The sequence below is a fragment of the Venturia canescens genome, chromosome 3 (genome assembly GCF_019457755.1).
Source record: "Venturia canescens isolate UGA chromosome 3, ASM1945775v1, whole genome shotgun sequence".
NCBI classification, from domain to species: Eukaryota; Metazoa; Arthropoda; class Insecta; order Hymenoptera; family Ichneumonidae; genus Venturia; species Venturia canescens.
Window position 1 is genome coordinate 24,829,633 of NC_057423.1, and position 14,319 is coordinate 24,843,951.

Sequence of the window (14,319 nt, forward strand, 5' to 3'; positions counted from 1 at the left end):
AAAATCATATCTCGGCCCCCAACCCGCTTTCTACCATTCTCTTGGGTTCCCAATAAGCATAGCATATTAGAGTAGAAGAAAAAAAATAGCCCAAGTCCATGGACAGACCTATGACGGAATATTGTTTGTACAATGTTGACGAGAAATTTGTTGTTTTTCGTGGAAACCAACGTTATAGGCCGAAAATCATATTACGGCCCACAACACGCATTTTGTAACATTTTTATTTATTTTTCGGTATTTCTTCAGCATAACATTTGAAAAGAAACGAAGGATGGCGAATAACAGTTTTGATTCAATTATATTTTCTTATTGTCCTCGATTAAATATTCCAAGCGATCTCACATAAATTAACCGTCGGATTCACACTCTCACTCCTCACACACACATATAGACACGCCTCACAATACTCGTGTTCGGGATACAAGTTTATAATTCGGAGAGAAACTTATCTTAATGTATCGCTCTCGGTGAATCGTTGGCTCCTTCCACTCCGGGACTCGGAAAAACCTCGATGACAGTAAAAATAGGCAGGATCTCGGAAGGATCGATCTCAGTTGATTTTATAGGCTGGCCACACCCGATGTCTTACGTCTTGGATATTTCGTCCTTCGTCAGAGAATCCTGTATTGTACACGTTAGTCCGATGACGGTCCCGGAGCGAAAGAGGACGAACGCTCGCTTATTCTCATTTTCTCGATGGGAGAGGAGCGCTAGCTTCCCCACTCTCATCTCAATGACGAGAACAAGATCAATACGATCGATGTCACAAACATCGATCAAGTTCAATGGGTCGAAACGTCGTCTGGCGCGAATACAAAATTTTCACATCTCACAATTTCTTCATGCTCTTGGGTTCCCAATAGACAAAACATATTTGAAGACAAGGAGAAAAATCACCAAAGTCCAAGACCAAACCAGTGCCTAAATATTTTCAGTACAATTTTGAAGAAAAATTGGTCTTTTACGTGGAAACCAACATTATAAACCGAAATTCATTTCTCGGGCCTCATCCCGGATTCCTCCATGCTGTTGAGTTCCTAATAGGCATAACATATTAGAGTATAAGAGAAAAAATCGCCAAAGTTCAAGGGCAGACTTGTGACGAAATATTTTCACTACAATTTTTACGAAAAATTGGTTTTCTATGGTGGAAACCAACTTTATAAGCCGGACATCATACCCAGGGAAAATAAGGTTGTGAAAAGTACATTGATGGTCCCTTATTTGCTGATAATTTCATGAAAAAGATAATCCCATAAAAAAATGTTCGTATGAGAATGGAATCTATAAAAATGTACTAAGCAAATAATTCATAGAAATTTAAACTAAAATACTATAACCGTCATAACATAAATGAGGAACTTTTGAGAAAAAAGGCGTGATATCAAACCATAAACTTCCCCTTGGGAAAAAAAGGTTGGGACAAGTACATTGATGGTCCCTTGTTTCTGGATGACATAGAAAAAAAAATCAGAACCACGAAAAAAATTTTATAGAAATAATAAACGAAAAATTGTTAAGTTCAAAAAAATTCAACAATAAAAAACAATCGAAAAAAATTCTGTAAAGAAAAATAAAATTTTTCAAAAAAATTCATAAATATTGAACAAATTGAAAAATGTACTATCCAAGTTACATGCAGTATAAAAATGTCTGATATCAATTAGAGGCCAAGTTTTTATTGATAATTTGGAATATTTATTGAACAAATCGGAAACTTTAATTGAAACTCATGATAATTATTTTCAAGAAAAAAGTTAATGAAAAAAAAGTCATAACGGAAGTTACGTGCAGTACTAAAATGTATTATATCAATTCGAGGTCAAGTATTTATCAGTTATTCGAAATATAATCTCCGGCGACAAATGAGCGTTGAGAATCCTTGTCGGGCTCACAACGTTTTATCAAAATTACTAAAAAATTAATGGAAATAAAATCATTAAAAATTCACATGAAAGTCATTCGTTACTTCAACAAGGTACACACTTTAAAGAATCGATTCCCCTCCGACTTTCAGGATCCCCTGGTATTATTCACAACATTCAACTTCGATTGGATCGGTACAAATTATGTTCAAATACGTCTTAAACGTACTTGTCCGGCCCATCACTTTTTATTCAAATTGCTCATTCGAAAACAAATCAAAAACGAAGTTAATGCATGTGTTAATATTAAGAAACAGTAATTCCCGAGAAAATAATTTTCCTTCGAATCGCTCTTATCAAAATGAAACGAAAATGAAAGATGAAGTTGATTAATCTATTTATATTATATGGAGTCATAATTCACAACAAAATCATTTTTCTCCAAATTTCAGGAATCCACGTGTCGTACTCGACTAGTGATATTTATCAAAATGTGTACGTGACTATAGAAAAAAAACATTGCATGGCTGAGTAGGTTCGAAAATTTCTAGTAATGCGCCTGATTATTTCTCATTTTCATTGGTTCACTGAAGAAAATGAGAAGTGGATATTGCTATACGAACTTGCGAACAATCAAGTTCAAATTAATTGGAGATCTTATTTTTATTTTTATCCATTTTATTATATTTGTCATTATAGAACAGCCCTGATTTGTTTTCGAATGAGCAATTTGAATAAAAAGTGATGGGCCGGACAAGTACGTTTAAGACGTATTTGAACATAATTTGTACCGATCCAATCGAAGTTGAATGTTGAGAATAATACCAGGGGATCCTGAAAGTCGGAGGGGAATCGATTCTTTAAAGTGTGTACCTTGTTGAAGTAACGAATGACTTTCATGTGAATTTTTAATGATTTTATTTCCATTAATTTTTTAGTAATTTTGATAAAACGTTGTGAGCCCGACAAGGATTCTCAACGCTCATTTGTCGCCGGAGATTATATTTCGAATAACTGATAAATACTTGACCTCGAATTGATATAATACATTTTAGTACTGCACGTAACTTCCGTTATGACTTTTTTTTCATTAACTTTTTTCTTGAAAATAATTATCATGAGTTTCAATTAAAGTTTCCGATTTGTTCAATAAATATTCCAAATTATCAATAAAAACTTGGCCTCTAATTGATATCAGACATTTTTATACTGCATGTAACTTGGATAGTACATTTTTCAATTTGTTCAATATTTATGAATTTTTTTGAAAAATTTTATTTTTCTTTACAGAATTTTTTTCGATTGTTTTTTATTGTTGAATTTTTTTGAACTTAACAATTTTTCGTTTATTATTTCTATAAAATTTTTTTCGTGGTTCTGATTTTTTTTTCTATGTCATCCAGAAACAAGGGACCATCAATGTACTTGTCCCAACCTTTTTTTCCCAAGGTATAATCTCCGGCGACAAATGAGCGTTGAGAATCCTTGTCGGGCTCACAACGTTTTATCAAAATTACTAAAAAATTAATGGAAATAAAATCATTAAAAGTTCACATGAAAGTCATTCGTTACTTCATCAAGGTATACACTTTAAAGAATCGATTCCCCTCCGACTTTCAGGATCCCCTGGTAATATTCACAACATTCAACTTCGATTGGATCGGTACAAATTATGTTCAAATACGTCTTAAACGTACTTGTCCGGCCCATCATTTTTTATTCAAATCAAGAGACTCGGTAGAGTCTCGGGACAAGTACATTGACAGCCCTGTCGTCTGCTGGCCCGAGGCTCTCGCCGAGACTATACTTTCTCTGAATAAAACGATTCGCGGTGGTGGGGGTAAAATTGGCATGTGATTTTCTTTAATAGCGAAGCTCATGAGTTATGTACGCCTTTGAAAATTGAACTTTAAGCTAATTAAGAAGTTCTCTGTCGAATGAGCCCAAAATCAGCATTCTCGGTGGGGTATTTGCTGAGAAAAAACTTTGCACGGGCTCAAGATTATGCAAAAGTTACCGACACATCACGAGTTCGACGTATACGTATACGCGTTTTGACGTAGTTAGTGGTAGTAGAGTTGTGCCTCTACGCATTCTGATTGGCTCAACGATGTCGGCTCCTCCAGCTGCTAGGCCGACTGCGAGTGGGGCTCAAGAGTTAGAAGGCCTACAATAGCGAACAGGCATTCTGTATATCTATATATGCGTTATACAGAATGCCTGTTCGCCATTTTAGGCCTTCTAACTTTTGAGTCTTACCCCGACCGCGCTCAGACGCCGTGAATATTATATATATATATATATAAACCATGTATCAGTTTTCGATCATCGTACAAACAAACGGAGTTTTGACATTATGGAATGCGTGTGGGATAAATAAAGAAAACTTTGGTCATCTAACGAAGTGCATAGTACCACTTCGTTAGATGAGATAGTTTAGCATTCCATAGGTTGCCTGTCGAAAACCTGTGGAATGCTAAACTAAACCGGTATAAAAGCAGTCGCGTAAATGTAGTCTGTGATCCGACGTGTGTAAAAAAGAATAAAATAAAAAAATACGCGGTGCATGTCGACGAAACTTTTTAAGATTTCATTAATTCGTTTGACTGAAAATAAGTTTATCATTTATATCATTCGTAAATAGGTTATATGATATCAATACATCAATACGCACATCCGAAACCACCCGAGACTTGTTTTCATACTGAACGTCATTTTGACAGGTGAGGTTATGATCCCAAAGTGCTGTTGTGTGCGGACTCTAATTAATAAACGAAAATGGTTAGTGAAAAGTGGTTAATATTTATTTTGTTAAAACTTGTGGTATACTAAACCGGTATAAAAGCGGCCGCGTAAATGTAGACTGTGATCTGTGTGTGCAAATAAAAAATATAAAAAATGCGCGATGCATATGTCAACGAAACTTTTCAAGATTTCATTATTTCATTCGATTGGAAATAAGTGTCAACTGAGATAATCTTTCAATTAAACCAGAGTGCGCGGAATATTGTTCAGTGTAAATATATCGTCAGTTGCGTGATTATATATCATGTGTAATTATGTAGGTTATATAAACGAGTTCCCTTTGATGCTGTGTGGTAACGAACCGGCCGGGGTTTGACATTACGAAGTGCGGGACATATGTAACATACGTTTGCATAGTTAGTGAATAATATAAATAAGGCAAATCAGTTTATCAAAAATAGATCTGGAAGTTGTAAGAAAAAATGTTCGTCAACTTATAACGTCAAATTTTCTTTTTGCGATCTGAAATATTATGGTTGATAATTAATAAAACAAGAACACACGGAACTGTTAGTATATATAATGTGAGAAACTCCAATCGAATAAATGTTTTCTAATTTATTTTTTGTGTCATCATTATTTTTGAATATTCCCATATTTTGCTTCCTATTGAGTCTGGCTCTGCCCTTTCCGATCCTTGTTTTGACTCTATCGGTTTGCAGCGGATCGATACATATTATTAATTGGTTGCCCAATATGTGTCCTTTAATTTTCTACCATTTCTTCATGCTGGTTGTGCTAACCTGATTCAAGTGGTTTCCGACTATGATCATTATTCGCACATTTTGTATATCAGATTCTCAAAACAGTTTCTGGTGTTGATATAAGTGTAGTTATACATTTTCCACCTGGCCTGTCGAGTAATAAATTTTGAAACTTGTTCCAAAAAGTCTTTGGATGCTTTTTTTGCTGATAATATGGAAAGTTAAATCTTCGGAATGCGGTAGGCAAACACAAATTTTGACAACAATACTTATGAAATAACGTGTATGTTGAGTATTCCTATTCTGGAAACTGCAAATGTGGAATTATTGGTGAAAACATTCATTACGATAAGTGTACAGTTGCTCAGTTTTGGATTCGATTGAGTATAATGCCTGCCAACATCATGGAAACCTACAGAATTTCTGAATGTTATGTGCGCTATGTCATTTTAATGTAACATCATGACTTCTAACACCCTTTCACTATAATACTATATATTTGGATCACTGAAATACAGCAAAAATCTGCAAACTATAAAATTTATATACTGTGCTGTTCATTTTACTTTTTGACTCCCACCGTAACATAAATATGAAGTGGAAAATTCATTAGAAAAGTCTTCAGTTGCTCATTTATGGATGGATTTGAAATTGCTGTCTTCCAAACTCATTGCGCAGATACATAGAATTGCAGCAGATACCTGCGAACTTGGAAATTTCTGTGGATAAGTACATGTGCTAAGTTTCACCCCCTATCTTTATGGTAATATGTAATGGAACTTTGTTCAGCAAGTTTTAAAGTGTTTCTTTTCAAATAGTATTGAAGTTTGTATTATTGCGGTATGGAGCGAATAACTTCAAACTTTGATATTTTTGTGTCGCAGCATGTGTGCCAATCATTTTAATTTTTTAGTCCAACCGTAACATGTAATTTCAAAAATTCATCACAATAGTTTTCAGCTTTACTATTTAACTTAATTTTCCGTTTTCTAAATTCCATGCTAAATTTCTTAATTTCTAAATTTATTTCTAAATTATCCTGAAATGAAATGTTTTCCTCCACAAGCAATGCAGGTACCTTAATCGTCTTTGATTTCCGTTGCTCTGTAGAATTAAGTACGCTCAGTTTTTTTTGCTTCTTTGAGTTTTGATACAATAAATGTATTCGGGTGCCTTTTTTCTGCAACTATCAAACTGTAGATAATTGGATCTCAGCGGCCACTTGCAAACTTTGGAAATATATTTCATCGGGGGCATGTTTTGGATGACACGAAAACGTCTAGATTCAGAATGCAAAAGCGACATTTAAAAATAGCCAATTCTGTTGGATTTGTTGTGTCTTGAATTTGATCTGTCTTTGCTCTTCTCCTTTCTTTTTTCTAACGTTATAAGCCGGAAATCACATCTCAGCCCGCAACACGCATTGCTACATGCTCTTGAGTTCCCAATGGACAAAACATATTAGGGTAAAAGGAAAAAAAGCGCTAAAGTCCAAGAACAGACCTGTGACGAAATATTTCCAGTAAAATTTTAACGCAAAATAGGTCCTCTTTCGTGGAAACTAGCGTAATAAGCCGAAAATCATATCCCGGCCTCCAACCCGCTTGCGACCGTGCGCTTGGGTTTCTAATTGACAAAACATATCAAAGTACAAAGAAAAAAATTGCCAAAGTCCAAGGACAGACCTGTGACGAAATATTTTCAGTACTATTTTGACGAAAAATCGGTCTTTTTTCGTGAAAACCAAAGTTATAAGACGAAAATCATAAATAATCCATTGAAATTCAAACTAAAATCCTATAGTCAACTGAAAATAAATAAGGAACTTTTGAGAAAAAAGACGTGATATCAAACCATAAACTTCCCCTAGGAAAAAAAAGGTTGGGACAAGTACATTGATGGTCCCTCGTTTGCTGATAATTCCATCCATAAAAAAAACTTAAAACAAATTTTTTTTTAAATTGTAAAAAAAATTATTTTATAAAAAAAATACAGAACGATTCGAAAAAAATTTCATAAATCTTGAAAAAACATTATATTAAAACAAAAACTAATCTGTATCTATTTTTTAAAGTGTCAAAAGAATCAAATAACAAGTAAAAAATAAAAAACCAAAAAATTGGTCTTGAAATCATTTTGGAAACCGATGCCTCATTCTTCTTATTAGATTCGAACAGCTAAATCAACTGAAAAAAATTCCATCTAATTTATGTGCGGCATTAAAATTTATTATATTAATTCGAGGCCAAGTATTTTCTAATGAATTGAAAAAAGTTACCACTTGAATTACGTGCAGCATTAAAATTTATGATATCAATCGGTGGACAAGTATTTTATTAGTAACTCCAAATTTTGACATTATTAAATTCTTCTAAGATGCTTTTAAATCCAAAAAAATCACATGAAAGCTAGTCATATGTTACTCTATGGTGGCAGAGACTTATAAGAAAATCAATTCTTCTCAGACTTTCAGGATCCTCTGGTATTATTCACAAAATTCGACGTCGATTGGATCGATACAAATTATGTTTAAATATGTGTTAAAAGTACTTGTCCGGCCCATCACTTTCCGTTTAAATTGTTCATCCCAATAATAATCAGTGCTTATCTAGAACTGATGGATCACAAGTATCCATGCAGAGGGAATTGAGAGAATTATCGTCACGTAATTTTTACGTAATTGCACTAATTTAATAAAAAAAGCAAAGAAATTGTTCCGCAATATAAAAGGCCTATTATTGTCCATTGATAAATGAAAATAATTGTACATAATATATATGTTCAAGTTTAAAAAATAATTCTCCAGTTTGTATTCAATGACGGCAATTTTTGCTTCTCACTTATTCTTCCAGCAAACGAATTCCATTCGGAATAAGAACTAACCTATACTATTATTAAGAACATTAAACTAATAATGAATCGCATTTCAATAAATGTTTAACCGGATTCTGCCATACAATTCCATTTTTTCATGATTGATTTTTATTTAAATGAATAGTGATGGGCCGGACAAGTACTTTTAACACATATTTAAACATAATTTGTATCGATCCAATCGACGTCGAATTTTGTGAATAATACCAGAGGATCCTGAAAGTCTGAGAAGAATTGATTTTCTTATAAGTCTCTGCCACCATAGAGTAACATATGACTAGTTTTCATGTGATTTTTTTGGATTTAAAAGCATCTTAGAAGAATTTAATAATGTCAAAATTTGGAGTTACTAATAAAATACTTGTCCACCGATTGATATCATAAATTTTAATGCTGCACGTAATTCAAGTGGTAACTTTTTTCAATTCATTAGAAAATACTTGGCCTCGAATTAATATAATAAATTTTAATGCCGCACATAAATTAGATGGAATTTTTTTCAGTTGATTTAGCTGTTCGAATCTAATAAGAAGAATGAGGCATCGGTTTCCAAAATGATTTCAAGACCAATTTTTTGGTTTTTTATTTTTTACTTGTTATTTGATTCTTTTGACACTTTAAAAAATAGATACAGATTAGTTTTTGTTTTAATATAATGTTTTTTCAAGATTTATGAAATTTTTTTCGAATTGTTCTGTATTTTTTTTATAAAATAATTTTTTTTACAATTTAAAAAAAAATTTGTTTTAAGTTTTTTTTATGGATGGAATTATCAGCAAACGAGGGACCATCAATGTACTTGTCCCAACCTTTTTTTTCCTAGGGTTGCTCATTCGACAACAAATCAGGGCTCTTCTATAATGACAAATATAATAAAATGGATAAAAATAAAAATAATATCTCCAAGTAATTTGAACTTGATTGTTCGCAAGTTCGTATAGCAATATCCACTTCTCAATTTCTTCAGTGAACACATACCATTCGGTAAGAACCAATGAAAATGAGAAATAATCAGGCGCATTACTAGAAATTTTCGAACCTACTCAGCCATGCAATGTTTTTTTTTCTATAGTCACGTACACATTTTGATAAATATAACTAGTCGAGTACGACACGTGGATTCCTGGAATTTGTAGAAAAATGATTTTGTTGTGAATTATGACTCCATATAATATAAATAGATTAATCAACTTCATCTTTCATTTTCGTTTCATTTTGACAAGAGCGATTCGAAGGAAAATTATTTTCTCGGGAATTACTGTTCCTTAATATTAACACATGCATTAACTTCGTTTTTGATTTGTTTTCGAATGAGCAATTTGAATAAAAAGTGATGGGCCGGACAAGTACGTTTAAGACGTATTTGAACATAATTTGTACCGATCCAATCGAAGTTGAATGTTGTGAATATTACCAGGGGATCCTGAAAGTCGGAGGGGAATCGATTCTTTAAAGTGTATACCTTGATGAAGTAACGAATGACTTTCATGTGAATTTTTAATGATTTTATTTCGATTAATTTTTTAGTAATTTTGATAAAACGTTGTGAGCCCGACAAGGATTCTCAACGCTCATTTGTCGCCGGAGATTATATTTCGAATAACTGATAAATACTTGACCTCGAATTGACATAATACATTTTAGTACTGCACGTAACTTCCGTTATGTCTTTTTTTTCATTAAGTTTTTTCGTGAAAATAATTATCATGAATTTCATTACAGTTTCCAATTTTTTCGATAAATATTCCAAATTATCAATAAAAACTTGGCCTCCAATCGATATCATACATTTTTATACTACATGTAACTTGGATAGTACATTTTTCAATGTCTTCAATATTTATGAATTTTTTTTATTTTTCTTTACAGAATTTTTTCGATTGTTTTTTATTTTTGTTGAATTTTTTTGAACTTTTCAATTTTTCGTTTATTATTTTTATAGAATTTTTTTCCTGGTTCTAAATCTTTTTTCTATGTCATCCAGAAACAAGAGACCATCAATGTACTTGTCCCAACCTTTTTTTCCCTAGGGGTTACCACAATCTACATGAGGAAATAGTAGAAAATCATAGGACACATATTAGGCGACCAATTAATGATATGTATCGATCCGCTGCAAACCGATGGAGTCAAAACAAGGATCGGAAAGAGCAGAGCCAAACTCAATAGGAAGTAAAATATGGGAATATTCAAAAATAATGATGACACAAGAAATAAATTAGAAAACATTTATTCGATTGGAGTTTCTCACATTATACACTAACTTTGACGTCATAGGTTGACGAACATTTTTCCTTACAACTTCCGGACCTATTTTTGATATACTAATTTGGCTTGTTTATATTATTCACTAACTATGCGAACGTTCGTTACATTTGTCTCGCACTTCGTAACATCAAACCCCGGCCGTTTCGTTATTACCACACAGCTATCAAAGGGAACTCGTATTATATATAACCTACATTATTACACATGATATATAATCACTCAACTGACTATATATTTACACTGGACAATATTCCGCGCACTCTGGTTTAATTGAAAGATTATCTCAGTTGACACATATTTCCAATCGAACGAAATAATGAAATCTTGAAAAGTTTCGTTGACATATGCATCGCGCATTTTTTTATATTTTTTATTTTCACACACAGATCACAGTCTACATTTACGCGGCCGCTTTTATGCCGGTTAACTATACCACAAGTTTTAATAAAATAAATATCAATATTCACTTCGTTAGATGACGCGAAAATTATTTTTATTTTCCCGCACGCACTTCATAACATCATAACCCCAAACGTCAACATGACGTGAAACTTCGGCCAGTGATTTTCGAGTACTTTCGAGCTCTCGAACTCCTTAGCTTTCCGCCAAACTTCCTTGCTCTTTTTCTTGAATGTCATGGGCCCAAAAATTCTCTTACCTTTCATGGGGTGAGAGAATGGGGTGAGGGCCTATGTTTTTAGCGGGTGCAGTGCGCGTATACAGATGCGTCAAATCCTGAATGTGTTAGTAACTTTTGCATAATCTTAAGCCCGGGCAAAATTTCTTCTCAGAAATTGCGACACCTAACATGCTGATTTTGGGCTCATTCCACAGAGAACTTCTTAATTAGCTAAAAGTTCAATTTTCAAAGCCGTACATAACTGATTAGCTTCGCAATTAAAGAAAATCACAGGCCAATTTTACCCTCGCCACCGCGAATCGTTTTATTCAGAGAAAGTATAGTGTCACAACCGACGTTAAATTTTTATTATTTTATTTTTCTTTTGCAACTTAACTAAAACGAACTCGAACAAAGTGCGCATATCACCTAATCAAGACACCGAATATAACGCATAGACATATCATTACCAACGACACGTGCCCGACGCAAGTGTTCTGGGTTTTACGAAACTCCCATCCGAGCACTACTGCTCTAAATTTCGGGGATTCACCAACTGATTACACAGATGTTATCTCCTTATAAGGACCAAAAAATAGAACTCTGAACACTTGTGCCCAAGGTAACGATAACACACCCCACCTATTTGACCCAAATCTAGTCCTATAAAAAGGCCAAGATTTGCGGTACAACTTGCATTCGGTTCCATACCTAGAGTCGCGTTTATACTGTTCGCAGTAGTTCGGTTGTCATTCGGTTAGCCGTCTTATACTTAACCTCTGGACGAACTCCAGGTCTTCTGTAGAAGAGAGAACTCTAGTAACGAAGGTGTTAAGGTATTTTACTCCGATACGAGACTTTACATATTTTCCAATCATCTTGACTTTGACTTCGAATATTTACGATCGATCACGAAATCCAATAACGACCGCGCATCGACGAGTTGAAGACACCTCTCCGGTAACGTACCACGTATCATACCAAATAGTATCACTTATTGTAACTTACGCAATATCCAGAATATATAGAGAATCCTAGATCCCTCTATCATATTCTACAATTGTACCTTACTAACACCTTACGTTGTATCACGAACATATAGAGAATCCTAGATCCCTCTATCATGTTCTACTACTGTATTTTACTAAAAATCTATTTTCATTAAAGAGTGTATAAAGAATCCTAGATCTCTTTGTCCACGATTTTTAATACTTTTCCTCTATCGCAACTAGACAAAAGCAAGACTTCTCGAGGTCTCTCAGCGTGCGCCCACGATACTCAAACGAGTATATCTATATAATAACGCTCTGCGTATACATGCTGAATGGAAAAGTTTATGGGACATAGCGTTTGCCGCTCGACGCTCAAACACCCGAACCTTTCCTTCACGCCCCTCCGGACGTGACAATAGTCTCAGCGAGAGCCTCAGGCCAGCAGACGACAGGGCTGTCAATGTACTTGTCCCGAAACTCTACCGAGTCTCTTGAAACCGAAATAAAAAAAATTGAATTTGGCAAAACACAGATTCGTTTGGCACGTTATCATTTTTGTACGATGCCCTAGCAAGTTTTCGTGCATAAGAATGTTTATGTCTATGAAAAATAGAGGAAAATGGTGAATAACTATGTTTTTGCAAAGTACATTCACCCTTTCTTTTGGAAGAATGACAAGAATAGTTATTTGTAGCGTCACGTTTTTTAATCTCATGATTTATAGCTAAATAAACAGACAAGAAAAAATAAATTATTCGAGGTAGCCTTCAAATTTTTTTTGAGAGTGAAAAAATTGTATTAGATTTATAATTCAATGGAGCACTAATACTTTCTGCAATGAATGCAAAAAAAAATTTTGCTGCGCAATTTTTGAGAAAAAAACAGGTATCGAAAAGTAGCTTGAGCACTATCCAAAAAATTTTTTAAAAATCTGAATTTTTGGGAAAATTACTTTTTTTTGATGTACTAACGATTTTCGTTGGAGCTCCGTGAAAAAAAATATCGATTTTTTTTGCATCACCCTAATGAACACGTGTCTTTCACTACTTGTCCGGCAACAAAAAAGGACTTCTTGTGGAAAATTGTGATGGGTGATGAGAAGCTCATCTTTTACGAGAATCCCAAACGTAAAAAGTCGTGCGTAGATCCCGGGCAACCCGCTACATCGACGCCGAAACCGAACAGCCACTGAAAGAAAGTTCTTCTGTGTATCTGGTGGCACATGAAGGGCGTGCTTTATTATGAATTTCTGAAAACTGGTCAGACAGTAACAGCGGAATGCTACAGTCGACAGTTGAACAAATTGAGCGAAGTACTGGATCAGAAAAGGTCATTTACTGGGCAAGGAAGCCGGCAAGTCATACTGTTGCTTGACAATGCTCGACCTCACGTTGCTCGCGCGACTCAAAAAACCCTTTTGGATTTGGGAGGGGAAGTTCTCCCGCACACGGCATATTCACCAGACTTAACACCATCTGATTTTCATTTTTTCCGGTCAATGCAGCAAGGCTAAGAGGATAAACAGTTCCAAACGCTGGATGATGTGCGTAAATTCGTCGTTGATTTTATCGCCTCGAAGCCTGCAAGTTTCTTTCGCGATGGCATCCGTATGCTACCTGATAGTCTTACAGCACGGTGAACAATATATTTGAGACTTTAAATTTAGATTAAGTTTGTTGTTTGCTACTTTTTTTATAATTAAAAAAACTACTTATGAATCTGTAAAAATTAAGTCATACACCTAATATTTCTAGCGATAACTATGACGGTCGTCACTTATCAACAAACGCGCGTAGTCGTCTTGTCCAGGTGAAAACTATCGGCAGTCGCGGGTGTCTAGATTTCGAGTCGGATTGTTGAGATCGAGTTGAAAAAATATGCGAGAGTGGTATCATTCCAATATAGAATAGAAGGATAGAAGGATAGAAACAATACACGTGCTGTGTGACATGTCAACAACTATAGTAATTCTTACTTTGAGCTCCGTAAAAAGACTCTCATGAAATCCTATGCAAGCAAATTTGGTTGCAGAATAATCAGTACAATTGTAAGTACCGAGAAGACCAGCTACGCTTGCAATAGTCACTATGTGTCCATGATTTTCTTTCATCATATCCTTTAAAAAGGCTTTAATAATCTGAAATTGATAAAAATCCAATAATGTTCTATTCAGGACAGGGATATTGATA

At 34.3% G+C, this 14,319-nt stretch overlaps 1 protein-coding gene across 2 annotated transcripts in view; it reads right to left on the reverse strand.

The window, feature by feature from the left end:
• Positions 1-14,319, reverse strand: part of LOC122407783 (estradiol 17-beta-dehydrogenase 11-like) — a 105,445-nt gene that overhangs the window by 45,297 nt on the left and 45,829 nt on the right. For both annotated transcript variants that reach the window (XM_043414205.1, XM_043414204.1), the window contains exon 5: positions 14,106-14,267. In XM_043414205.1, coding sequence (XP_043270140.1) covers positions 14,106-14,267 — 162 coding nt within the window. The remainder of the gene's footprint in view (positions 1-14,105; positions 14,268-14,319) is intronic.